Raw genomic sequence first — 25014 nt, 5'->3', positions numbered from 1 at the left:
TCTAGGACGAGCCAAGCAATTGTCAGGAGCCCAGAAAAAGGCAAATCCCAATTCCCACAAGCCTCACGTGCCTGTCACACTCCACTCCTGGCAATCCCACCTGGTTTTAGGACCACAAGGAAAGCCCCAAACTCAGCTGCTCCCACCTTCCACAGGAGTGTAACATTCCTCTGCTTCCTGGCTGGATCCTCAGAAACGATCCTCCAGAATTCCGGGCCTTGCAAGGGAGCTGCAAAACACCAATTTGGGAGGGACAGTCACAGCTGAGCGTGGCACGTGCCAGCCCTGGGGACGTCCCTGCAGCACAGACCTCTGATGTCCCGGACGAGGCTCTGGGCTGCTCTGCTCCAGTCGCTCCAGTAGCCGGATCCCTGCAGCTCCCTGCAGCGCACCTGCACCTCGTACTGCACGCAGGGCTGCTGCACCGGCACCACTGCCCAGCTGCCCGCAGGCTCGGGCGCTTCGTGCAGCTGCGAGAGGGAAAACAGCCACAGTGAGGGCTGAGGGGTGTTTAGGCAGCTCTGGGATAGTGTTCACTGAGCACAAAGGGATGTTTAGGCAGCTCTGTGATAGTGTTCACTGGGGCCCGAGGATGAGGGAAGGGACGAGGATCTGACTCCATGGTTCAGAAGGCTGATTCATTATTTTATTATATATATTACATTAAAACTATACTAAAAGAATAGAAGAAAGGATTTCATCAGAAGGCTGGCTAAGAATAGAATAAGAAAGAATGATAACAAAGGTTTGTGGCTCAGCTCTCTGTCCGAGCCAGCTGACTGTGATTGGCCATTAATTAGCAACAACCACATGAGACCAATCCCAGATGCACCTGTTGCATTCCACAGCAGCAGATAACCATTGTTTACATTTTGTTCCTGAGGCCTCTCAGCTTCTCAGGAGGAAAAATCCTAAGGAAAGGATTTTTCATAAAAGATGTCTGCAACACAGCTCTAGGAGTCAAAATTCCTGAAAATGAACCCCGTGAGGAAGCGGGATTGTGAGGAAAATTCCTTTGTGGACACTGCAACTGCTTTTGCATTTTGTGATTTTTCCCCATGGATAAATTCCATAAAAACCATCTCCACACTTCAGCAGTGCCATGACCCCTGCTCCAGGCCAGATGGAACATACCTGCCATGGAACCTCCTCCCTGCCCCCTGGCTTCCAGCGGATCTGGAATGTCAGGTCCCTGCTGGCAAACACAGGCTGGGCCCAGCTCACGTTCAGCAGCCCCGTGTTCCTGGTCACTTCTGCTCCCACGTTGGAAGGGGGCAGAGGCTTCACTGGGAAATGGAAAAATTAAATAATTACTGCAAAGTCTGCACTGGCACTGCCCAATAAATCCAACCATGGATGGCTTCTCCTTGTCCTGAGGGTGGTGGGTAACACAAGGCCTCTGCTGTTCCAGGGAAAGCAGGGCTGGAAACACAGAACCCACGGGAATGTTTCCAGGTATTTCATTTTCATTTAAAGCACAACAGATTCTTTTGTATTTCTTCTGTAGAGGGAATAACAGGCAGAAGTGGATGTTTCATTTAAAATCCTCTATGGAAATAACATTTAAACCAATTTTTCTTTAAGGTAATATCAAACCCTCGTGTTTTTATTGAAAACCTGTGGGAAAATTCTTTCCCTACACCATTTAAAAATTCAGGGGCACAAGGGAAGGATCTTGACCTACCCACATCTGCTGGGATGACACAGGTTGGGGAGGATTGCAGGGTTCCCAGGGAGTGTTTGAACTCTATCCACAGGGTATATCCAGATAACAGGAAAATGGGCTGGAATGTGCACTCGTAGGAATGGTTCCCCTGCAAAAGGCATTCCTTCACCTCTGAGTCTGGAGATGGGCTTGGAAAGTCAGAGCAATAAATTTGGCTCCTTAAAAGAAGGAAAAAACCACATTCAGTTGATGCACTGCAAGTGTAAATCTGGAGGGAATTAAAGGAATGGAGGCACTGCAAACTCCTGGGATTTTGAGGATTATTTGGATCTTGAACCTGAGTCCGCACTGAAAGGATAAAAAACATTTCAGAGTCACTCCTCAAAGCTTTGGCTCTGCAAAAAGCAGGACAAACAACAAAAGCAGCAGGTACAACAAGAGAAGGCGGCTCCAAATCCTCATCAATTGTGGGATTTGAGGGATTGGCAATGAACACAGCAAGGCAAATCTGCCAAGAACTGACTCCAGTCAGGAATGACTTCCAAAATCCCAACTGGCAACCAGGGGGAAGCTGCCACAGACACCCAGTGAGGTCTCCAGGAGATGCAAATCCCACCAAAACATCAACTCTGGAACAAAAACCCCATGTCCAGTCATCACACCTGGCAACAGAAGAGAGGAGGCTTGGTTTTTGGACAAAATGGAACTGGATAAATTCCTGGAGTGGGAACTGTTCAGCTTTCTCCTCAGACTTGTGACGAGAGGGGCTGGAGGGGGTGTGAGTTACTCAGAGGAACCACCAGAGTTACACTGGGTGGAAGTTCCCCCTTTGTGCCCCCAGGATTAGAGCAGTGCCTGGTGCTCTGGAATTGGGGTTGGAGCATTCCCTGCTCCCACAGGATCATCCCTCTGGAGCTGTTTTTCCTGGCAGCACTGCCTGCAGGGGAAGATGTAGGAACAACCCAAGCAAAACAAAACCCCACAGGCAGAGCATCATACACAGCACAGCAGTGCTGCACTCCAGCTCCTAAAGGGAACAGCAGCAGCAATTTTATTGCATTTTCCTCTTTCAGGTCTCACTCTGAACAAATAACCACAAAAACCAGAACAAAAAGAAGGATCAGCAGCATCTGGGAAGGATTTGCAGGCAGTGGTAATGTCACTGTTTGATCTTGCAGGCGCATGAACAAATCTCCACATTATCACCTCCTACTAGAAAATGACATTTTTAGCTAAACCTGAGCAGTGAGGAAGTGGGAATAAAAGGCACCACGAGCAGCATGGGGTTTATTCCCAGCTCCCTGCCCAGCAGTGCACTCACTAGATCCATATTTGTCAAGGCAGAGTAAACAAAAGCTACCTCAGCACTCAGCCAGGCATTAATCCTGCCCCAAAACCCTCCACTTGCACTTTCCAGCATTCCAGTTATTCCTTCAGTCCACAAACCCTGGGAAATATTCACCTGGGCACCAGGATCATCCAGAACTCCACCAGAGAAGACAGGCTGCCTTTCCAAAGGATTAGGCAGGGCTGATGGAAGCTGTTGGCCAAAATTCCTGCATCTCCAGCCCAGCAAAGCAGTAAAACTATGGATTTTTTGCCTCAGGAAGAGCTGTCTGTCTGTCTGTCTGTCTGAGTGGAAACCCTCAAGCTCAACACATCAGGGATGGAATGGGATGAGCTTTGAGGTCCCTCCCAACCCAAACCAGTCTGGGATTCTGGAATTCTGGGAATTGCTGCCTTCACAAAGCAACATTCCCTTCACCAGCTAAGGTTTGGTTCTTCAAACAAGACTTTTACCAGCTTGGAATGAGTTGGTTTCATCCTCTGTTTTCACTTGTGTGTACATAGAAAAAAATATAAAAAAAGTTATAGGAGAACCAAAGACTGAGTGGAGACCTCAGGAGGTCTCAAGTCCCATGTCAGACTCAGAGCAGAGTTAAATTCAGATCAGATGGAGCTGTCAGGACCTGAGAGGCTCCAAGGACAGGGATTCTACAGCTCCCCCAGGCCAGACATTCCCACTGGGAATGGGCTTTTCCCTTATTTCCCTACAGCTTATAGGTAGGAGCAACTGGAATAATTTTTTAACTGATCCAAGAAATCTTCTTGAAGAGAACTGGCTCCCAAACAGGTTGAAAAATGCTGAAAAACCCTATAAATAAAATCTGCTCCATACTCAGCTATCTCTGGTTCCCTTCCTGCACACAGAATAAAGAATCTGTTAATTCTATAATTACATTTCTCCAGAATTCTTTGACACTAAAATATTTTGAGCAATGCTTTCCAAACATAAAAAGAGAATTAAACTCCATCCATACCTGTGATATCTTAACTGCAGACTCCCCAGGAGCAGGGTGGTTGGGTTTGCAGACCACCTGCAAGTCATTTTAGTCTGGTAGCCATCAGTCTCACAGGAGATATTAAAATCCATGTCTAATTAAAAGACATAAAAGCTTAATTAATAACATACAATGGTTGCTACAAAACAAAACTGTGAGGAATTTTTGATGTAATTTGAGATGGGAGTTTTGAACTGGTTTTGATGATGTGGTTTATTTTTTTATCTTCCACATAAGTAAGAAAAGTGAGTTCAGCTCACATCTTCACAGCGTAGTTTTAAAAGTCTCAAAACTCTTAGTTACAAGACTTTTAAAAGAGTTATTGACTAATAAAACACTACCAACAAAAATATTTCTGTTTTTGACTTAATCTTTAAAAATTTTGTCTTATAGAGTCATGCTACAGTGTAAGCCCTCTTAGTCAATCATGTTATAACACACAAACTTACAGTGCTGCACTCTAAATTTCTTGTTTACCTTTATAACTACTTTTATATTTTCTATATCTTAAACTCTAAAACTCTAAACTTTCCTTTACTTAGCATGTCTTGAAACTATAAATCCATATCTTCGCTTTCAACTCTTACTTACATTACCAAAGCCTTAAATCAAATCTTGTGTTTAATTCTAAGCTTTAACCTTTTCACATTTGTGACTGCTTTTATTTTTTCTGTATCTTAAACTCTAAAACTCTAAACGTTCCTTTATTAAACGTCTCTTTAAACTACAAATCCACATCCTCACTTCTAACACTTAAGTTTAGAAGCTTTTTCCAAAGCCTCAAATCAAATCTTGTGTTTAATTCTGAGCTTTAACTTATAAACCCAAAGTTCTGAGAATTACCTACATTTCAAATTCCAACACAAAATGAAACAACAACAAAAATATTTAAAAACCCCAACAAACAAAACCCCCAAAAAACAAACTGCCACTGTGATATTTTCTGAAAAATCCCTTGTACCAGGATTTCTTTTCCTGGGAAGCTGAGAAGCCTCAGCTTCTCCATGTTTTGCTGCTCTGGAATGTGATCTGGAGATTGTTTCTCCAAACATGTGAATTGTTTTTACTTAATGACCAATCACCATCAGCTGTGTTGGACTCCGAGGAGTCAGTAATGAGTTTTTATTATTCATTCTTGTTAAACCTCCTGTCTGCATCCTTCTCTTTCTTTAGTATAGTTTCAGTGTAGGAGAATGGAGTGGAATGGAATGGAATGGAATGGAGTGGAGTGGAGTGGAATGGAATGGAATGGAATGGAGTGGAATGGAGTGGAGTGGAGTGGAATGGAATGGAATGGAATGGAATGGAATGGAATGGAATGGAATGGAATAGAATAGAATAGAATAGAATAGAATAGAATAGAATAGAATAGAATAGAATAGAATAGAATAGAATAGAATAGAATAGAATAGAATAGAATAATAAATCAGCCTTCTGAGAACATGGAGTCAGATTCTCATCTCTCACCTCGTCCTGGGGACTCTCACAAACACCACAACAAAGAAACAAAAAACCACAAAAACAAAAAACACAAACAAACAAACAAACAAAACCCCAACAACCCAACCTAAACAAAAGCCCCCAAGGGCAATAAAGGATTTTAAACGGGAACACTCCATCCTCGCTACGACAATGGCCGGGAGCAGAACGGAACGCGCCCCGAGCCTCACCGACGACATAGAGCTCGGCGTAGGCGCGGTGGCACTGGCGGCTGCGGTGGCAGCAGTAGAGCGCGCTGTACAGGAAGCCGCCGCGGGGCTCGCTGGCCCGCAGCTCGGGCAGGGTCACCCGGCTGACGCGGCCGCTCAGCGCCGAGGTGTGGCGGGCCGGCAGCGGCTCGGCCAGGTTCAGCCACCACACCAGCTCCCGCGCCGGCACGGGCTCAGAGCGGTTCCGGAACGTGCACAGGAAGGACAGGCTGGAGCCAGCGCGGGCCAGAGCCCTGGCCGGGAAATACAGCACCTGGGCTGCGGGACAGAAAGGGGAAATGCGGGCAGGCTTGGAACTGAAACACAAAGTGTAATAATAATAATAATAATAATAATAATAATAATAATAATAAGTATAAGTATAAGTATAAGTATAAGTATAAGTATAAGTATAAGTATAAGAATAAGTATAATAAGTATAATAAGTATAAGTATAAGTATAAGTATAAGTATAAGGTATATTACATACCATATAATATAATAATTTCATAGCCTATTATATTATATATTATTATACTATCTACTGTGTATTATGTTTCATGTTATTATAATAATTATTATTATTATTACTGACAATATTATATTATATATTATGTGTAATGGTATATAATAATACGATATAATAATATGTTATATTATATAATAATACATACTATTATGATATTATTAAATAATATAATAATAATAGTAATAATAATAATAATAAGTATAAGTGTAAGTATAATAAATATAAGTATAAGAATAAGTATAAGGTATATTGCATACCATATAATATAATATAATATAATATAATATAATATAATATAATATAATATAATATAATATTATATTATATTATATTATATTATATTATATTATATTATATTACATTATATATTATTATACTATCTATTGTGTATTATGTTTTATGTTGCTGTTGTTATTATTATTATTATTGACAATATTATATTATCTATTATGTGTAATAGTATATAACAATATGAAATAATAATAAGATGTTATTTTATATAATAATATATACTATTATGATATTATTAAATATTAAAATATTGAAATTATATTATAATTATCATAAGCGATAAGAAGAAGAAGTATAAGTATAAGAAGAAGTATAAGTATAAGGTATATTACATACCATATAATATAATAATTTCATAGCCTATTATATTATATATTGTAATACTATTGTGTATTATGTTTCATGTTATTATTATTATTATTACTGACAATATTATATATTATGTGTAATGGTATATAATACGATATAATAATATGTTATATTATATAATAATATATACTATTATGATGTTATTAAATATAATACTACTACTACTACTACTACTACTAATAATAATAATAATAATAATAATAATAATAATTTTGTTGTTGTTGCAGATGCAGAAATGAGCCTTGGACTGCCTCGCTCCATACCTAAAGTTTCTAAATTCTGATTAAAATAATCTTCAATATCTCCAGGTTACACAAAAGGAAAGAAGGGGGGAAATCCATTGAAATTGAAAATGGAAAAAAATTCAAATGATGATGATGATGATGATGGTGATGATGATGATGATGATGATGATGATAATAATAATAATATACCTTATAATAATATCATACCGTATTATATTATATATTATTATATATCTATTATATTATACATTATGTATAATTTTTTATTTTTATTTTATTATTATTACTATTGACGATATATATTTTGTGTAATATAATATAATTATATTATATTATAATAATATTATATATTATTATGTAATTATATATTATGTTAAAACTATATAATATTCATAAACAATATTATATAGTATTGAAATAATAATAATAATAATAAGTAGTAGTAGTAGTTGTAGTAGTAGTAGTAGTAGTAGTAGTAGTAGTAGTAGTAGTACTGCTACAGACACAGAAATGAGCCTTGGACTGCCTCCCTCCATACCTAAAGTTTCTAAAGTTTCTAAAGTTTCTAAACTCTGGTTTAAATAATCTTTAATATCCTCAGGTTACACAAAAGGAAAAAGGTGGGGCATCCATTGAAATTGAAAATGGAACTAAAAAAACATAAAAGCATTTGTCAATTGAAAAAGAATAATCATCATCATCATCACCATTATCCAGTTGTATTTCTAACTTTCCTACTCCTTAATTGCTATTAACAGAAGCAGAAATGAGCCTTGGACTGTCTCCCTCCACACCTGAAGTTTCCAAACTCTGATTTAAATTATCTTTAATATCCCCAGGCACATCTGAATGAAAAGAGCAGAAAATCCTTGGAGGGTGCAGTGCAAGCAGCACAAGGGGAACAAAATAAAATCAATCCGTTTTTCCAGGAGTTGCTGTTCCTCCTCCTCCTGAAGTCAGCAGGAGATCCAAGTCCCAAAAACTGGTTTTACACTGCAATTAGCAGCACATTGTAGCAGTGCTCCAATGCAGGCTCAAATACACTGAATTTTCCAAGGATTGAAAGAAGTTTAAACTCAGCCCCCATCAGTGAGGGATTCACAGAAGATACAGGTGGAGCTGGAATGGAGCTGTTTGCAAAGAACACCCCAAAACCAGCATTAAATCCTTTAAAAGTCAGGTTTGCTTCTCCCACTGAGGAACCAGGCAGGGATTTTTAGGATTTCCCCTAAATTTCCCTTTCTCTGGCAGTAAAGCAGATTTAGGATCTGTTGTTTCAGGTTTTATAGGAAAAAAGCTTTTTTTTTTTTCCCAAGGTTTAGTTCTTTCTTTGGTGCAGGTGCCTATATAAAGAGTTCAGAGAATTCCTGTGGCAGCACAGACCAAAATATTCCCAGGGAATTCTGAGCAGAGCATGGAAAAATACAACAAAATAAGCAGAAAGTCAGTTTTGCACAGGGCTCAGCATTACAAACCAAGCTGGACTGTATAAAAAGCACATTTGATTTTGCTCTGGGCCTTCAGCTACAAAAGCAAAACCAGAAGTGAGAGAAAGCACCAGGAGAAAAATCCTGAATTGAGGGGAGGTTCAGGGCTGCCAGCTGGAACTGGAAATGGAAAAGCTCTGAGGAAAAGAGCTTTGTGTGGGTGTGGGCAGGGAGTGCCAGCCCCACAGGTGTGCTCTCCAGAATCCCAGCCTGGCACAGGGAGGGAGCTGAGCTCAGGCAGGAAAGGCTCCCACAGGATCTCTCATCCCAACTCAATTTCCAACACGAAACCCACAAACCAGCTGGAAAATCAGCTTTATCCCCAAGCCTGCAGGTGTCCTACCTCCCAAACTGAGGTTGTAGGGTGAGCTCCAGTCACTCCAGAAGCCTGGAGCATGGAGATTCCTGCTCCTCACTTGCACTGAGGATGGAGAGTCCAGCAGGGCATTGTCCATGGCCATGGAGCTTTCCAGGGCAACCTGAAGCATCTGCTGGATTGTCCAAACATATTATTGTTGTCAAAAGAAACAGGAAGAGAGACAGAAGGAACGTAAATAAATTGTACGGAGTCAGAATTCCCTGAATTCTCTTTCGTGCCTTCTCTTTCAACTCAGTTTTTAAGAAGGATGGGAGTGCTGAGCAAATAAATTTGTTACTTAAGAGACATGAGATAACATCCTTATATTCTAGACAAGGATTTTCTATATTTTTAGGTAGCAAGCTGGGTTAAAAAATCTTTCTTCTTTAAATTTACTGTCAATTTGAGACTGCTGGAAGTTGTATAACTCTCTGGAAAATGACTTGTTTCATTATGGGTTGCTAATTAACAGCTGCTTGTTATTCCAGAGCCACTTGCATGGTAGGAAGAGAAAAAAACCTATTTATAATAAAACTTATAAATATTAAACACAGATGAGTTACAGAACATATAGAATGCTGAAAGAAAATGGATTTAGACTTCACAAAATCCAGGATTTCACCCAAGGAGAAAAATGGGAGTTTGTTTGTGAGAGCCAGCAGGAGATGGGGCTTCTCTCAGTGGGGACAGGTGTAAAATCCAGCTTTTCCAGGGAGAAGCACAGAGCTAAGCCCAGCTTCTGCAGGAAAATCAGTGAGCTAAGCCCAGCTTCTCCAGGAAAATCAGTGAGCTAAGCCCAGCTTCTCCAGGAAACAGCAGCCAGCTAAACCCAGCTTTTCCAGGGAAAAGCAGCCTGCTAAGCCCAGCTTCTCCACGGAAAAACAGCGAGCTAAGCCCAGCTCCACCAGAAGAGCCCCCCTCCCAATCCAAGGCCCAGGGGAGCGGTGGCAAAGCCGGGATTCGGGAATGCTGGGATTCAGGAATGCCGGGATTCGGGAATGCCGAGATTCGGGAATGCCGGGATTCAGGAATGCTGGGATTCGGGAATGCCGGGATTCGGGAATGCCGGGATTCGGGAATGCCGGGATTCAGGAATGCCGGGATTCGGGAATGCTGGGATTCAGGAATGCTGGGATTCGGGAATGCCGGGATTCAGGAATGCCGGGATTCAGGAATGCCGAGATTCGGGAATGCTGGGATTCGGGAATGCCAGGATTCAGGAATGCCGGGATTCGGGAATGCCAGGATTCAGGAATGCCGGGATTCAGGAATGCCGGGATTCGGGAATGCCGGGATTCGGGAATGCCGAGATTCGGGAATGCCGGGATTCGGGAATGCCGGGATTCGGGAATGCCGAGATTCGGGAATGCCGGGATTCAGGAATGCCGGGATTCGGGAATGCTGGGATTCAGGAATGCTGGGATTCGGGAATGCCGGGATTTGGGAATGCCGAGATTCGGGAATGCTGGGATTCAGGAGTGCTGGGATTCAGGAATGCCGGGATTCGGGAATGCCCAGCCCCGGAAGAGGGCACGGTGCCTCTCACCTGGCTGTCCCCGTGGTGGCCCGGGGGAGCAGAGACCCTCACTTGGTGCTGCAGAGGGAAGGGCAGCGGGGCAGGGCTGGACCAGCAGAGCTTCACCTGGCCCCTCTCTGCCAGCTCCAGGCGCAGCTTCACGGGGGCCTCAGGCTTCACTGCACACAAATCCATCCACAGGTTAGCCCCAGCCTCACCCAGGGTGCTGGGTTTTACTGAGTCACGACTCAGACTTAAACTCAGTTCTTTTAAACTCACTTTCCAAGAGCTGCTCTACTGCATGGCTTGTGTAACATCCCTGGAAAAGTCATCCTGGTGCTGTTGCAGTCATCAAGAAATGCTGTTTGACCTCCCATTTCCCCTAAACCTGCAGGAATTCCTTCCCTCTGGCCACAACTTTTCCCAGTAGCCAAGCCCTGGCTTACCTGCCTTGTTGGGAAGAGGGAATGAGGGGGAGAGGGATGGGAATGCTGAGAAAATCAATTTGTTCCTTATAGTGTACACTGGGATTTCCTAAACATTCCCATCCTTCCACAGGGATGGTGGCGGGGAAAGGAGGTGTCCAGGAGAGTGAAAATGGAGAGTTTGGATATTCCCATGGGGATGAGGGGAGCTCTGGGTGGGAAATGCCCAGGATTCCATTCCTTGGACAATGCCAAGGAGCCAAGGCCCTGCTTCTCCCTGGTACTCAGACCTTGGCTGGCCCAGTCCTCATTCCCAGCCAAGTTTTGCCCATGGAAGAGTAAAACCCCACAGAAGCTGAAGGGAAAACATTCCCAAAATTCCTGGGCAGTGGGCAAATGTTCCCCTCAAATCCCACCTGCTCTGGGGTGCAGCTCTCCAAGGGTCCCATTTAACTGCATTACTGGAATGTCACTCAGTTATAGCAAATATCTCTAATTATTTTCCGTATAAATCCATCAACCAAGTCAGATTTTATTTAGTTATTTATAACAAAATTCTCTTATTATTTTCAGTATAGATCTACCACACCAAGTCAGATTTTATTTAATTTCTACTTCTGGACCATCTCAAAGCAATTAACTTCAGGAAGGCTAGCAGGGAGTGATTGGGGAGAAAGCAAATAAAAGTCAGTGGCTTTGCCATCACATTTCCCTGAATCAGATCCCACAGATAATGATGGTTCTGATGCCACCTGCTCCCCTATCAGCAAATAAAATCCACGTGGCACAAGCACTCAAGAGTTTTACATTCAAAATAGTTTTAATTGAGCTAAATCTTGGCAGAACATATATTAATATTGTGCATTTTAAAAACATGCTTCACTAAGCAGAGCTAACTCATTGTGTCATTTTTAAATACTGGCAGACTCCAGCCTGAATTTTTAATTTTTTCCTGCAGCATCATTTTAAACCAGCAGAATGAAAAATGCCACCTCTCATCTTCCAAACCAACCCACCCAGAGATTTTAACTGGTTCTGTCTGCAGAGCACATCAGTTAGGAGGAACTTCATAAAGTTCCTAAGTTTTTAAGTTAATAAGATGTTCATAAAACTTTAATTTTTTTCCCCTGCAGCTGACAGCTCCTGCCTTTATGAAATCTGCCCAAATCTGCAATAACTGGGCACATTGGATAGCAACACATCCCAAATTCATCATGTCAGGAGAGTTTGAGCTTGACCAAACACACAGCAATGTTTTCCAGCTTGGGGTTGCATGGGTGAGGAAAAAAACATCAGGATCAGAGAGCTGCTTGGGAAAATGGGTGGGATTTCTTGCTAAGCAACTGTGGGAACAGCTTTTTGAATTTAATTGAAGCCCTCAGCAACAAGCTCCACCACTGGGCCAGTCTTGTGCACAGAGAGGTTCTGATTAGAAAGGAAAAAATGAGAAACAACCAATATTTGAGTGCTTGGGCTGTGCTCAGTGTGGTTTGCACTGGAGCCCAGACAGGGATTAGGGAGCTTTTCCTGCCCTGTCTGTGCCCCTTTGCCAGCAGAGCCATCCTGCTGCTGTTGTGGAGCATGGACAGATGACTCTTCTACTAATTAAAGTTGAAAAGAGTGTACATTTATTAGAGTGCTGAAAAGAGGGTACATTTATTACAGCACTGGACAGCTGGGGAGTAACCTCCCAAAGACATGTGTAAAAAGTCACAAACTCCTACTCTCTATTTATCCAAAAAGGTTTTCCATATTCAGATGGTTTCCAGGATGGTTTCCAGGACACCAGTTACATAACCATTAACTCTCTCACTTTGTATTTTAATTAGCTGGATGTCCATTAGGGCTGTGCAATTGTCCTGGGTCAGAACACAAAGAAATGGGTTCTGACCCAAAGAAATGGGTTCTGACCCATTTCAGAACAGTAAGTTCTGACTCTTCCTTTGAAGAGGAAGTAAAACCTCTTCCTCATGGTGAACTCTCCACCCATGTCAAGCTGGCAGGGCTCCTTGGCCTGCTGGTCCCAGTCCAAACCTCCTCTCATTCTTAGCTGTATTTATGGCTCCTGCACTCTCTCAATACTTCATTCCTCACCCGTCATTCCCAACCTTGTCCCAGTTATCCCACCTGGTATCAATCAATTTCCTTGTTAAGCTCTAATCACATTGTATGACCTTTGCTAACGCACTTCTAACCCAACCCTTGATCCACTGAAGCTCTCAATTCAAGCCCATCATTTTCCCTCTCTCAGCTGCGTTCCCAGCTCAGCCCCCTGGCTCAGCGCTCCATGGCCAGGGGTCCGGCCGTGCTCACCGATGTCCGAGGGCTGCAGGGCCATCGGGGGTGACCCCAGGGCCGTGTCCCCTGCCACCATCTCCAGCCACAGCAGGTAGGTGTGGTTGAGGCTCGGGGTGCCCAGCAGGCACTGGCAGCTGGCCTGGTCCCTGCAGTCACACGGAGCCACCCTCACCGTGCCCTGCAGAGAGCTCGTGGATGCAGCCCCCAGGGACAGCTCTGACCTGCAGCGGGGAAACAAAGCAGGAAACAAAACCATTTTCTGTATCTCAATAGGCGTGCCCACCTGGATTTGGTTTATTGATCAAAGAATTAAAATAATTAATGAAAAAAAACCAAACTTTGCTGCTTCTCCCTTTTTAAATGGCTTTCAAGCAATGAACACAATTCCATTACAGAATTCCTATATTTTCTTTAGGCACACAGTGCTGTTTTACCTTCCCATGGCAGCTCCCTGCCATCCCAAAAGAGATGAATTCTTAATTCCCATTTGTGAGGCACTGAAATAATACCAAAACAAGTTAATGCTCCTTCTATCTCCTGCTGCAATTAAGCATTATAGGGAATATTATAATAATGGGATGGTTTGGGTTGGGAGGGACCTTAAATCCCATCCCAGCCCCTGCCATGGACAGGGACCTTTTCCACTGTCCCAGGCTGCTCCAAACCCATCCTTGGGCACTTCCAGGGATCCAGGACAGCCACAGCTTCTCTGGAAAATCCATTCCAGGGCCTCCCCACCCTCCCAGGGAACAATTCCTAATTCCCAATATCCCAATATTCCTTCCCAATATCCCATCTGAATCTTCAGAACCAGCAGTTCCCAAAGCATTCCTCATTCTCATCTCTGCTCTTCAGGCTCTTCCAGAACCCCACATTTATGGAATTCTGCAGGTATCCAGTGACTAAAGCCTCCCCAAGGTTGGGAATTTAATAGTGCAAATAATTTGAGGCCAAATTTCTCCCAGCAGCAAAGCCAAGACAAACCTTGACAGCTCAATCACCTCGGATTCTTTCCTTCTTTTCACGTTTCATCCTTACCCAACAAGAAAATAAAAAGCTCCTGTTTGGAATTGTTCTGAAATGATTTTGGAATTATTTCTGTCCGTAAGGGTTTTGTTTTACTAATTCAGAGAAAGAAATGGAAATTCATGGAATAGGAGCCTTTCAGTACATTTTTCCAATGGTTTTATAGCTGGCATGAGTCACTGGAACACTTGGATTCAGGCAGGGCAGAGATCTCTGCATTGGAGGAGAGGGAAGGACGAGATCTGCTGCTTTATTTTTTGGGTTTAGTCCATTTGTTATCTGCTCCATTTATCTGAGAGCAGAGCACAGGGAACTGGCCATGATTCACCAGTTCCATTTCCATATCCTGCCCTGCTTAGAGAGGAAAAGATCAAAAAACTGAGGGGAATTATGGAGGATGGGAAGAGTTCAGGCTGGGACTGCAGGGAGCCACTCCTGGATCATCCCAGCCCCACTCCCCTCACCCCTCACTGATCTTTCTGCATCTTGGGATCCTCTGAGGCTGGAAAACCACGGAATTTGGGCAGCCCTGCCCTCCCAGCTCCTCTGCAGGAACAGCCCCAGGCAGGTCCATGTCAAGGTATGCTTTACATTCATTAATGCTCCAGACAGTCCACCCTGACATTCCTACAATAATTCCCACCAGGACTCGCAGGAATTATGCTGATGGTATCTGGCAGACACGGAGCTCTGAAATTACTTGGAATAATTTGGTTTTTCTAGATGTGGCTCCGCTGTTTTCTCCTGAATTTCCTTTCAAAAACTGCAGAATTTGCTTTGAAGCTTCTCTGCCTTCTCCTGTTGCTCTCAGATTTTATTGGTCTCCAAAAGCCACAACCAATCCATATTGAAGAAAACATATTTCTTTCTTCAAACCACGTCTTTGATCTGATCTATCTGGAAAGTGGTTACCACCACACCAGCCCCTCATCATTCCTAATAACTATTTCAATTTTTAACCATCCAAATGGACTTGTTTGCACCAAAAAAAAAGCAGTGTAAAGGGAGAAAAATGCTAAAACCTCCTCTCCTGACTTATTAACCCTCACAAGCTGAGGAGAGGTCAGCTCCTCCACCCAAATCCTGTCACAGAGAGTTCTTTTAGCCAATACCTTGGAAAAGAAACATGCAGGAAGTCCTAAATGTTTTATATTTATATTCAACCCCCTTCAGAAGGTGATGCTTCTCCTGCTAAATTCATCTGTGGCCCCGTGGGGAACTTGGAGACTTTCAATAAGATGCTGCAAAATGTCCTGGCTGAATTTCAATCCTGTTCTTGCAATTGAGAAGAAAAAGTAAAACTCCTTTCAGGGCAAATCACCTGAATTTTCAGGAAAGGTCCATCCCAAGCAGGTGGCTGTGAAATAGCATCACCATTGTAACTCTGCTGTCACATTGTTCCCATATCCTTTCCAAGCACTGCCTTGACTGGGAAAGGATGGAGCAAAGCTGTCTGAGGCTTCCAGAATTTTCTCCATAAATATTTCCCAATGTTTTTGATCAATGGTAGCTCTAGAAAAATCCTTATTTGAAGAAGCTGCCCCATGAAACTGCAGCAGATCTGAGGGCTGCTGAGCTCATCAATCTCTTATGAGAGGTTGGTTTTCTCTGGCTGGAGAGGCTCAATGCACAACTGATTGAATGATTTATCCTTAAAAAACATGGGAATTTGGGCCCAGAGCTGGAGGAGAGCCTCCCAGGTACTTCAAATAAGTCCAAATATGAATGCAGCCTCAGGAGCTCAAAGGGCAAATGATAATCAGTGAAAATGAAACCAAGGGGATCCCTGAGGCTAAAGACTCCAGCTCATGGAATTAACCCTGGCCTTTACAGCATTCCTGGCATCAGACAGCTGGAAAGATGTTTGGTAGACAATTAACCCATTAGTCTAATGAGGCTTTGGAATAACCTTTTCTTTTTCTATTCTTTTGGAATAACCTTTTCAAAGCCCCATCCTCTCCCTCACTTGAGCCTCTCACAGGGCACTGCCATGGCCAGAACAGAACATTCCCATTCCTGCTATTTCCAAGCAGGAAAACTGTGGATGTGGTAAATAAGAGGAGACTTCTCTAATGCTGGGGAAAAAAAGAGAAAGAAAAAAAAAGAAAAAGCTGTGAGAGACCCAAGCTTTTCTGTTGTAGATTCTCCTGTATCATTATTTTTGTGCAGTGCCCTGCATGTGAGAATCCTGGCTGGGTCTCCAGACTCCCAGGGAGAAACACATGCCAGGAATGCATATTTTTAAAACTGGGAATGTTTTCAAGGTATTCTGGCTCAGGAATAAAATGCTAAGGTATCAGAGAGCCAACAGGGAAAGCTGTCACCTCCCCAAAGGCTGAAATGCTTGTGCTTGCTGCTCCCCCAGAACACAGGGACCCTTAAAGGAAAATATTAATATGGAATGTGGGGAGGGAAGTGAGTTCTCCAAGGTTTTGCTTTGCTTCTCATCTTTGCAGCAAACAGAGACCCTGCTGAGCCCACGGGGCCTGCTCTGCTAAACTGCATGGAGCTCACTGAATTCCCTTCCTGACACAAGGAGCCTCCTCAGCCCAGCTGGGGCTCCAGGCTGGTGGCATCCCAGAACAATTCAATATAGAGATTTCTGCTCTGGGATCACTGGCAAAGCTTCTCCTGCGCAGCTGAGCCTGGATGGAGCAGAGCAAAGGCAGAGCTGCTTCCCCCACCAACACCCATGGAATGGTATTGCAGCACTCACAGTCCTGAGGAGCACTGGAAAGGGGAACCCACCTCACCAAAATGGGATTTAATATTGTGTCAGCCCAACAACCATATTTATTCCTAAATAACACATTTGGGTTCTGCTCTGACTACAGGGGTGATTTGTGCCAAATGAGATCTGGCTGTTCAGGAAGTCCTCTATAAATTCAGCTAATTCAACTACTTCAGTTTATCCTGTTTCATCAGGAAATGAAGTCTCTGTGTGTCTCTTCAAACCTATCAATAACCCAGAAAAACCAGGGTGGTTTCATGGTATCAAACAGATCTTTCTGTAACCAATGTGCACCAGAGCTGCCCATCCCACAGGCAGGAGAATTCCATCTCTCAGCATTCCAGGGAATATTCACCACAGTGCCAATGAGATGAGAGCAGCATTTGCCATTGGATCACATGTAAAGTACCACAGTTACTTCAAGAGAGCCAATATTATAGTAAAAAAAATAAAAAGCAGAATCAAGACTTTAAAATTAAGAAATGCTGACAACAAAGATACCTTAAGAAGTCAATGCTGATTTCATTGACAGATTTTAAGAAACATGGGAAGGACAGAGAAGGGGGATTTTCCATTCCAACCATTTTTCATTCAAATAACCACAAACTTTCCATCTTATCCAGGATTACTTTTAGACAGGACAAGGTAAAACCTGCAGAGCTAAAGCTCCCACCATGCTGGCAGCTGGAATGTTGATGTTTTAGGAAATGCTTTCAGTTTTCCAGAGGGATTTAACAGTAAATCCTGTACTTACCCCCAGTATAAAAGATTCACCTTCAGGTCAGCTCTCAGGTCCAGCTTCAAAAGCTGCAGGTTACAAACCAACAGGTCCAGCCTGCCCCTAATCCAACATTCCACGTTCCAGCTCCAGTCTGGACAAAAGAAAGGGATCACACATTTCTGAGCTGCATTAAAACAAAATAAAATACCTGGATGGAAGTCACTCACAAAGAGAGGACAAGAAACAGATATTCCTGAAAGTGAGGCTGCACCACAGATGGGAAATTATTTATGAATAATTTGATTTGGGCACCTTAAACACTTCCAAGGCTCACAATCCACGTGGTTCTGCATTGTCATGAGTAAAGAAGGAACACTTTTTACCTGGATTCAGGGACAAGGCTGCAGGGTGAAGGAAAATGCAGCTGATGGTGGTTGCTGTGTCCTGGGAAGTGGCACAGCCCCAGCTGGGGATTTGTGGAATGAAATTCTGCCCACTGAGGTCAAGGAGATTCCTGGCAGCAGGATGCCAGCTCCGTGTTCCTCAGAGACAGGAGGAGAAAAAAAATCCTTGGGAAAAAAATCCTAATCCGTGTACAGACATTTACTGCACATTTATTATTGAAAGCCTCATAATTCATGTAGAAGTGATGCCATTTGCTCTCCATCTCCCCTGCCTGCTGATGGAGTTTAAAGCCCACATCCACCAAAAATATTTAAAATATTCCTCTCAGTGTCTAAACTCCTTTGAAGATCTGGGTTTATGTCCTTTTATGCAGTCCTCCATATTTTATTCACAATTCCCCTAGAAAGAAAGCCAACTTTTTTTTCCCTTTTGAAACTGTGCTGTACAATTCCACTGCGTTCTGAGGAAGGATTTTATCCCCCTGAGGAAGGATTTTACTTCTCTGAGGAAAAATTTTACCCACTGAGGAAGGATTTTACCACACTGAGAGGGATTTTGCCACACTGAGGATGGATTTTACCAGCCTGAGTAAGGATTTTGCCACCACACTGTGTTGCCTGCCCAGGACAAAAGTGAATCCCCATTAATCCAACCCACCCTCTCCTCCCAAACAACAAAAAACCCTAAATATTTTTGGAATAATTAACTCCTTATGCCCTTGAGTGCTAAACCCACCTATTTTCTGAGGAGCAGAGAGATTTATTTCTGAAGGAATAAACTTCCTTGCCTGCATGCTTGCTCTGTACAAAGAACAATCAAAGTTGCTGGCACTCCAAAGGCAACACAGAAAATTTTCTTCATTCATGAAATGCTTGATTTTGGGTGCTCCAAGTTCTCTCCTCAAACCAGACCAGCTCCCAGCTGAGAAAGGGCTCAAAAAGGTCTCATTCAGCAGCACACAGGGCAGTGTGAAATTCCTGGCAGGAACTGGATGGACCATGCAATGGGCAGCTGCCATCTGAAGGAAGTCTGCAGATAAAAAGGGGAAAGTATTGAAAACAAAAGGAAAAGTTCATCTTTTTGAACAACTAAAAGGGAGTGGTTGATGTGATACAGAAATAGGTAACAATCAGGTTATTTACGGGGGTTGCTCCCTCAGGTAAAGACAAAATTAATAAAAATATCCCTTCTAGGTAAAGACAAAATCACTAAAAACATCCTCTCTGAATGGTGTCACAGATTCCAGATTTTACCCCACCCTCACTGCACCTGAACTTCTGTTTTCTCAATCTCTTGAAAAAGGCAAGGCCAAGATTTCAGGTGAAGCATCTCTGGGATAAATTGGATTTTATCAACCAAAACTGCAGTGAATCCTAAGCTGGGTGTGAGTCTCATCTCCCCATGCAGTGCTGGAACAGATCCCCCCCCAGCTCTTTTAAAGCAGCTCCATTTCAATACAAATATAATCCTGTTGTAAATATGAAACACAGTCCCACTGTAACTGTGAAATAAAAAAGGACAACATTACTGTGGGTGCAACTGCACAACCCCAGGGCACTATCTGGGAAGTGAGAGGTTGGAAAATGATAATTTTTTTTTTTCCCACAAGACTTAAAATAAAACCACTGTGAGCACATTTGTGGATGTCATAGCTTGAATTGTGCTCACAATGGCTGAGAGAGGGATGAGCAGGGAAAACACTGTAAAACACTCTGAATTTAAAGATTAAAGCTCTGCTTACAGCAAGGAACAGGGGCAGGGGTGCACTTTGTGTTCTGCTCAGGAAGGGCAGAAATTTGAAGCAGTTCATTAAATAGAAATTAATTGATGCTCTATGCCCTGCCACAGCCAAAATAAGAAATACCAGAACATCTCTGGCACTGTTTGATTAACAGAAGTTCAGAATTCTCTAGCACAGAGCACGAGTTAAATAATACTAAAATATTAAATGAGAGCTCCAAAAAAGGCTGTTAAAACCGGGAGATGCAGAGTGTTATTCTGCAGAGGGTTTTGCTCATCCCTCCACACAGATTTTGTGCTGCCAGGCTCCTGCAGGGCTCTGCTGCTCCCTGCTCTCCCACTAAACAGAGTTTGTGCCTCTGTAAATCCCAGCTTCATTAGCCTCCAGCAGGAGGAGTGCAGCAAACAAACTCTCAGGCCATAATCCATGATTACAAAAGGACAAAAAAGTGACACAGAGCAGGACAGAGCAGCAGCGCCGTCCCCAGCTCATCTCTTTTTCTGAGGAACGTCCCCCTTGTGTGTCACAGATCATCTCAAGGGATTCACTAGATCTTATAAAGTCACAAATGTGCTCAGCCCCTTTCTCCAGAAACAGAAAGAATGAGGTTAAAATGACCCAGAGGAAGGCCTGGCCTGCAGTTCTGTCCCCAGAGCAGCAGGGCCATCAGATGGTGACAAACTGCCCTGAAATGCCAGGAAATCTCTCTGGAGCATCCAGGTTTTCCAGTTAAAGCTCCTCAATATGTTCAGATCACAAAAGGTACTTAAAAGAATTTCAGCAATGCAGTATTCGATAATGAGTGGATAAAAGTACATAGAGAGCAAGAAAAAAGGTGTTTATGTATATAAAAGGTACCTAAATGTAATGATTTATTCATCTTTTTGATTCATATTTTGTAAAAATAACACAAATTTTCCAAATAACTCCACTGGATTACAGGGTCTGCTTTCTCCCTAAGCACCACCATTAAAACCCTTTAAATAGTCCTTATTTTAATAAAAAAAAAAATTAACAAGGAAGGCAAATACCAGCTGTCCTTGCAGAGCAGATGCCAATATTGTCAGAGGCATTTCCCAGTCTATTAATGCAGCATTTGGAGTGAGCTGAGCTCCCTTTGGCAGCCCTGTGGTAACCAAGGGGGCAGGAATGGCAGCAGAGGAGCTCTCCTTGCACTTCAGGGCAACAAAACAAACTCCCCAGAATCTTTTATCTCATCAAATCTGTTAGGGCATTTATTTGGATGTGTCCTGAGTCTACATGTATTTTTTAACAATGTTCCCTGATCTGAAAAGTCACCCCAAACTGGGGTTTGGCTTATTTTTTAGTGGCTTACCCATCAGCACAACCATGGTTGGGATGATTTGCCAACACATCTTGTTTTGTAGAGCTGACCTGAAAAACACACAGAAAATTAATGGAGGGTTTATAATTCTCAGTCTATTATTTAATTTCGGCGCATTTCAGTGCAGTTGGTGCTCACTCCTTTGTAAGCAGAATCATGGAAAACCACAATGGTTTGGAAAGGAACTTAAAAACCATCTCATTCCAACACTCTGGGATGGGGAGAGACACTCCTCTCTGCACCAGGAAAGGAAGAACAGGCCAGAAAGGGAGGAAAAATCAGAATTTTCCAAGTGCAGCAGACACAGAAGCACTCACCCACTCCAACAGTGAAGACTTCACTAAACCTTACAGCAAAATTTCATTATTGTTCCTTCACTTCAGATACTTCGTTCTTTTGTATTTTCATCCAATAGTTACATAAATTCTGCTAAAATCAAAATATATTTTTATAGTTAGAGCTCCACAGAGGAGAGTTTGGCTGCTCTTGCAGTCAGGAGCTGAGTGCTGAGTAAAACCCACAGCTCAAGTCAGGCCAGGGTGAGAAATTCCAGTTAGGAAATCCCTCCAAAGGGCTCCATTCCTGGAATATTTCTGAGGACAGCTTCCTTGAGAACGTCCCTGGAGCCAAGGGAGGCAGTGCCAAGGTTATGTAATGCACTTTGGGGCTGCATGTCCTGGAAAATAGATTTATTCCTGTGTTCCATATCTACCTGCAGCACAGGCAGCTGCCCAGGGATGTCACAATTCCCAGTCCCTGTCTCCTGCCTGCTCTCCCTCAAATGCAGTGGAGCTGAACTTCCCCAGCACTCTGCTCTGCAGGATCAGCCATCCCCATCCCCTTCCCTGCCCATCCACTGGGCTTTCTCTGCTCCATTTTCAGCTATTAAAGAGGGAATCTCAGACTTTGCCAGTTTCAGGGGGCAATCTGGCTCTCAGCACAGCTGGTAGGTGCCCATCTCACCTGCTCCTTTTCCATTAGTTTATTTCTAAAGAGGTTATTTATAGAGAGCCATGAGGCGCCAGGGGAATTATGGAGCTATCAGGTCATGTCACAAAGATACAGAAATTCAGTAATTTCCAAATAACTGAAATTAGTTGGATTTTCCCTAATTTCAGAAACAAAAAAGTACCTTTTTAAAAAGAGTTTATTTGACACAAATGTACATTATTCACACTATTAATGAGAAACAGCCCATCTTCCTCTTTTCCATGTGCAAGAAAAATCCCTGTCCATCCTTCAAGCACTTCCCAGCAGGAAACTGGCAGAGATCACTTCCAGGACAACTGGACATCCATTTCCAAAATTTACAAAGTTATCCATAGGCCCTGGATGTTAAGAGTTTCCCCCATGAAACAGCCATTTACACTGAGAAGAAAATAAAATAAACAGAGCCCCAGAACCCCATTCAGAAGGAAAATTATAATTTCTATGTGGTTTAGTGACGATAAAGGTTTTTTTTAATTTCCTGATGGAAGGGGAAAAAATTAAGGGATAATTTGTCCCTGGAAAGGGTGGTCAGGATGGGAAGGGGCTGCCCAGGGAGGTTTGGAGTCCCCATCCCTGGAGGCATCCAAGGAACTCAGGGCTGGGGACAAGGCTGGACGTGATGGTCTTGGAGGGCTTTTCCAGCCTTAATGATTTTGGGATTCTGACATGAAAAGGGCCAGACAGAGCAATCAGAGATTCTGATGTCAGCACTGGTTTCATACTTGGAGCAGAAGGCAAAGGCACTTTTCAGCCCAGCCTGGGATCTCCTCTCACGTGGATCTACGCTGGCTTTACAGAGGTGTTTTCCCAACAACATTCCTGACCAAACCCAGGGCTCAACAGGACCAAAAAGCCCTGAAAGCTGCATGGCCACAGAACAGCCCCTTCTCTGTTCAGAGTTCAGCCTTCCTCGTGTAAACTTTGGGCAAAAAAGATAAATCCTAAATCCCAGGGCAGGATAAATGCACTGCTGGAACAGACAGGATTCCTCAAAATCTTTTCCAGTGAGAACAGTGAACTTGCCAGAATTCCTTGCTCCACTGTAAGAAAGAGTACAAGTTTTACAGGAACATTTACAGGGAACAGGAAGTTAAATAAAGAGAATTATTACAACTTTTAAGCTCTGTCCTGGAGAGAATAAATGAACACAGCCAGGACAAATTGGTTTATTTGAGGCTGGGGAAGTGTCCATACAAAGGGAAGGAATTTGGGTCCTTTTGAACAAATATATCTTAAATTATTCTGGAACCACTGACTTTGCTACTGCTGGGTACAATAAATTTTCTGATTTCTTATGTAAATACTATATTCCTCTCCATATCAAGCACAGAACAGCTCAGCACCAAGAATTGGGATTAAAACTAAAACACAACAGATATGACAGGCAAGGAGGACAGCAATGAAATAAGATCATTTTTATTTACAGGACAGGTGAAAAATCCTAGAATTCTCTGACTTATCAGCATGGGAAACAGGTTCAGCACAACCTGAAATGAGCAGGACCCACAAACACCTGCACTGGGCATGGAAATCCATACAAACCATCCCTGATTTTTGCAAGCACTGTACTACAGCTGGTTTTAAATATTAAACACCTCTAGAAAGCATAATTTTTTTTTTTAGCAACGTCTGTGCACAGCATCTTCTGACCTGCTGTTTAAGGTGCCAAGGGCTTTCCAGTCCTGTCGGTCTCAGCATGGAATTCCATTTGCCATTGAGTACACTAAAAACCATTCTTCAAAAAGAGTTCTGAGAAAGTGGTGCACACAGAACAGAAATGAGTAGGACCCACACTGAATAACTTTGCTAATATTAAAGCTTTAATAAAGTCAGCCCAGGCTGGGCAGAAGCACAGCTACAAATCCAGCTCTAAACCTGCTGGTGGAGCCTCTCTCCCAAGAGGAGAGCAGCAAAACGTCCCGAACTCTTCAGAGTTTCTCCAGACCGTGGAATTTCTCTTGTTAGTAGTGAAACCGCTCCTCATTCATGCTGTGCATCTGTCCTTCCTTACGAGCAGAGCTCCTGGGATTCCTTGGCACTTAAAGGTTATATCCCCTTATGGGCACGCTTGGAAGTTAAGGGCTCTCCGTGTGTTCATTATAAAAAACATTTATAAATGCTGCAACACTCATTAACTTTCCGAAGTTCTCTTCTATCCCAGCTCCCGCACCATCGGGGACTCACAGCCCGCATTCACCCAGATTTATTTTTGTTTTCTTTCTGACGCTGAATCTCAGGGAATAGACGGAGGGAAAGGGCTGAAACCGCCTGGATCTGCGAGCGGGGTGTGGAACAGGCTGCCGGCTGTGTTCAGGGGGATGGTTCAGGAAACTAGAGATAAAGAAAGGGATAAAAAGTAAATTCACCAACCTGCTTCTCCTTGCTCTCGGGGCTCCGACTGGCAGCTGAAGCGACGCTGCCACGGCGCTGCTCCGACGGCGAGCCCCGGACGGGCGCTTCCCTCAGCCCGGCTCCCTTCAGCCCGGCTCCCCTCAGCCCGGCTCCCCTCAGCCCGGCTCCCCTCAGCCCGGCTCCCCTCAGCCTCCCCCGGCTCCCTTCAGCCCCGATCCCTCCGTTCCCAGCCCGGCCCTCCTCAGCTTTCCCCGGTTCCCCTCAGCTCCGACCCTTCCGCCGCCCCGCCCCGGCCCAGCGCCCCGCCCGCCCCGGCCCCTCGCTAAGGACAGCCGGGAAGGAGCTGGGAAGGGGCTGGAGCGCCGGGACCTTCACACAGGATAGCCAGGAAGGAGCAGGGAAGGGTTTGGAGCACCAGGACCCTCACACGGGATAGTGGGGAAGGGGCTGGGAAGGGTTTGGAGCACCAGGACCCTCACATGGGATAAC

General features: G+C 43.5%; 1 protein-coding gene across 1 annotated transcript in view; it reads right to left on the bottom strand.

Moving 5' to 3' along the window:
- Positions 1-21229, bottom strand: part of LEPR (leptin receptor) — a 28256-nt gene extending 7027 nt beyond the window's left edge. The window contains exons 1-12 of the mRNA XM_059478305.1: positions 21175-21229; positions 18833-19126; positions 17726-17843; positions 13230-13435; positions 10522-10670; positions 8961-9105; positions 5679-5975; positions 3988-4102; positions 1685-1884; positions 1135-1286; positions 311-470; positions 147-229 (exon numbers count right to left, since the gene is read on the bottom strand). Coding sequence (XP_059334288.1) covers positions 147-229; positions 311-470; positions 1135-1286; positions 1685-1884; positions 3988-4102; positions 5679-5975; positions 8961-9105; positions 10522-10670; positions 13230-13435; positions 17726-17843; positions 18833-19126; positions 21175-21214 — 1959 coding nt within the window. The 5' untranslated portion in view covers positions 21215-21229. The remainder of the gene's footprint in view (positions 1-146; positions 230-310; positions 471-1134; positions 1287-1684; positions 1885-3987; positions 4103-5678; positions 5976-8960; positions 9106-10521; positions 10671-13229; positions 13436-17725; positions 17844-18832; positions 19127-21174) is intronic.
- Between the last annotated feature and the right edge of the window lie 3785 nt (positions 21230-25014).

Source organism: Ammospiza nelsoni, chromosome 9 (genome assembly GCF_027579445.1).
Source record: "Ammospiza nelsoni isolate bAmmNel1 chromosome 9, bAmmNel1.pri, whole genome shotgun sequence".
Classification (NCBI taxonomy): Eukaryota; Metazoa; Chordata; class Aves; order Passeriformes; family Passerellidae; genus Ammospiza; species Ammospiza nelsoni.
Note: the sequence above shows the minus strand (reverse complement) of the source record. Positions and strands in the feature narration are given on the sequence as shown.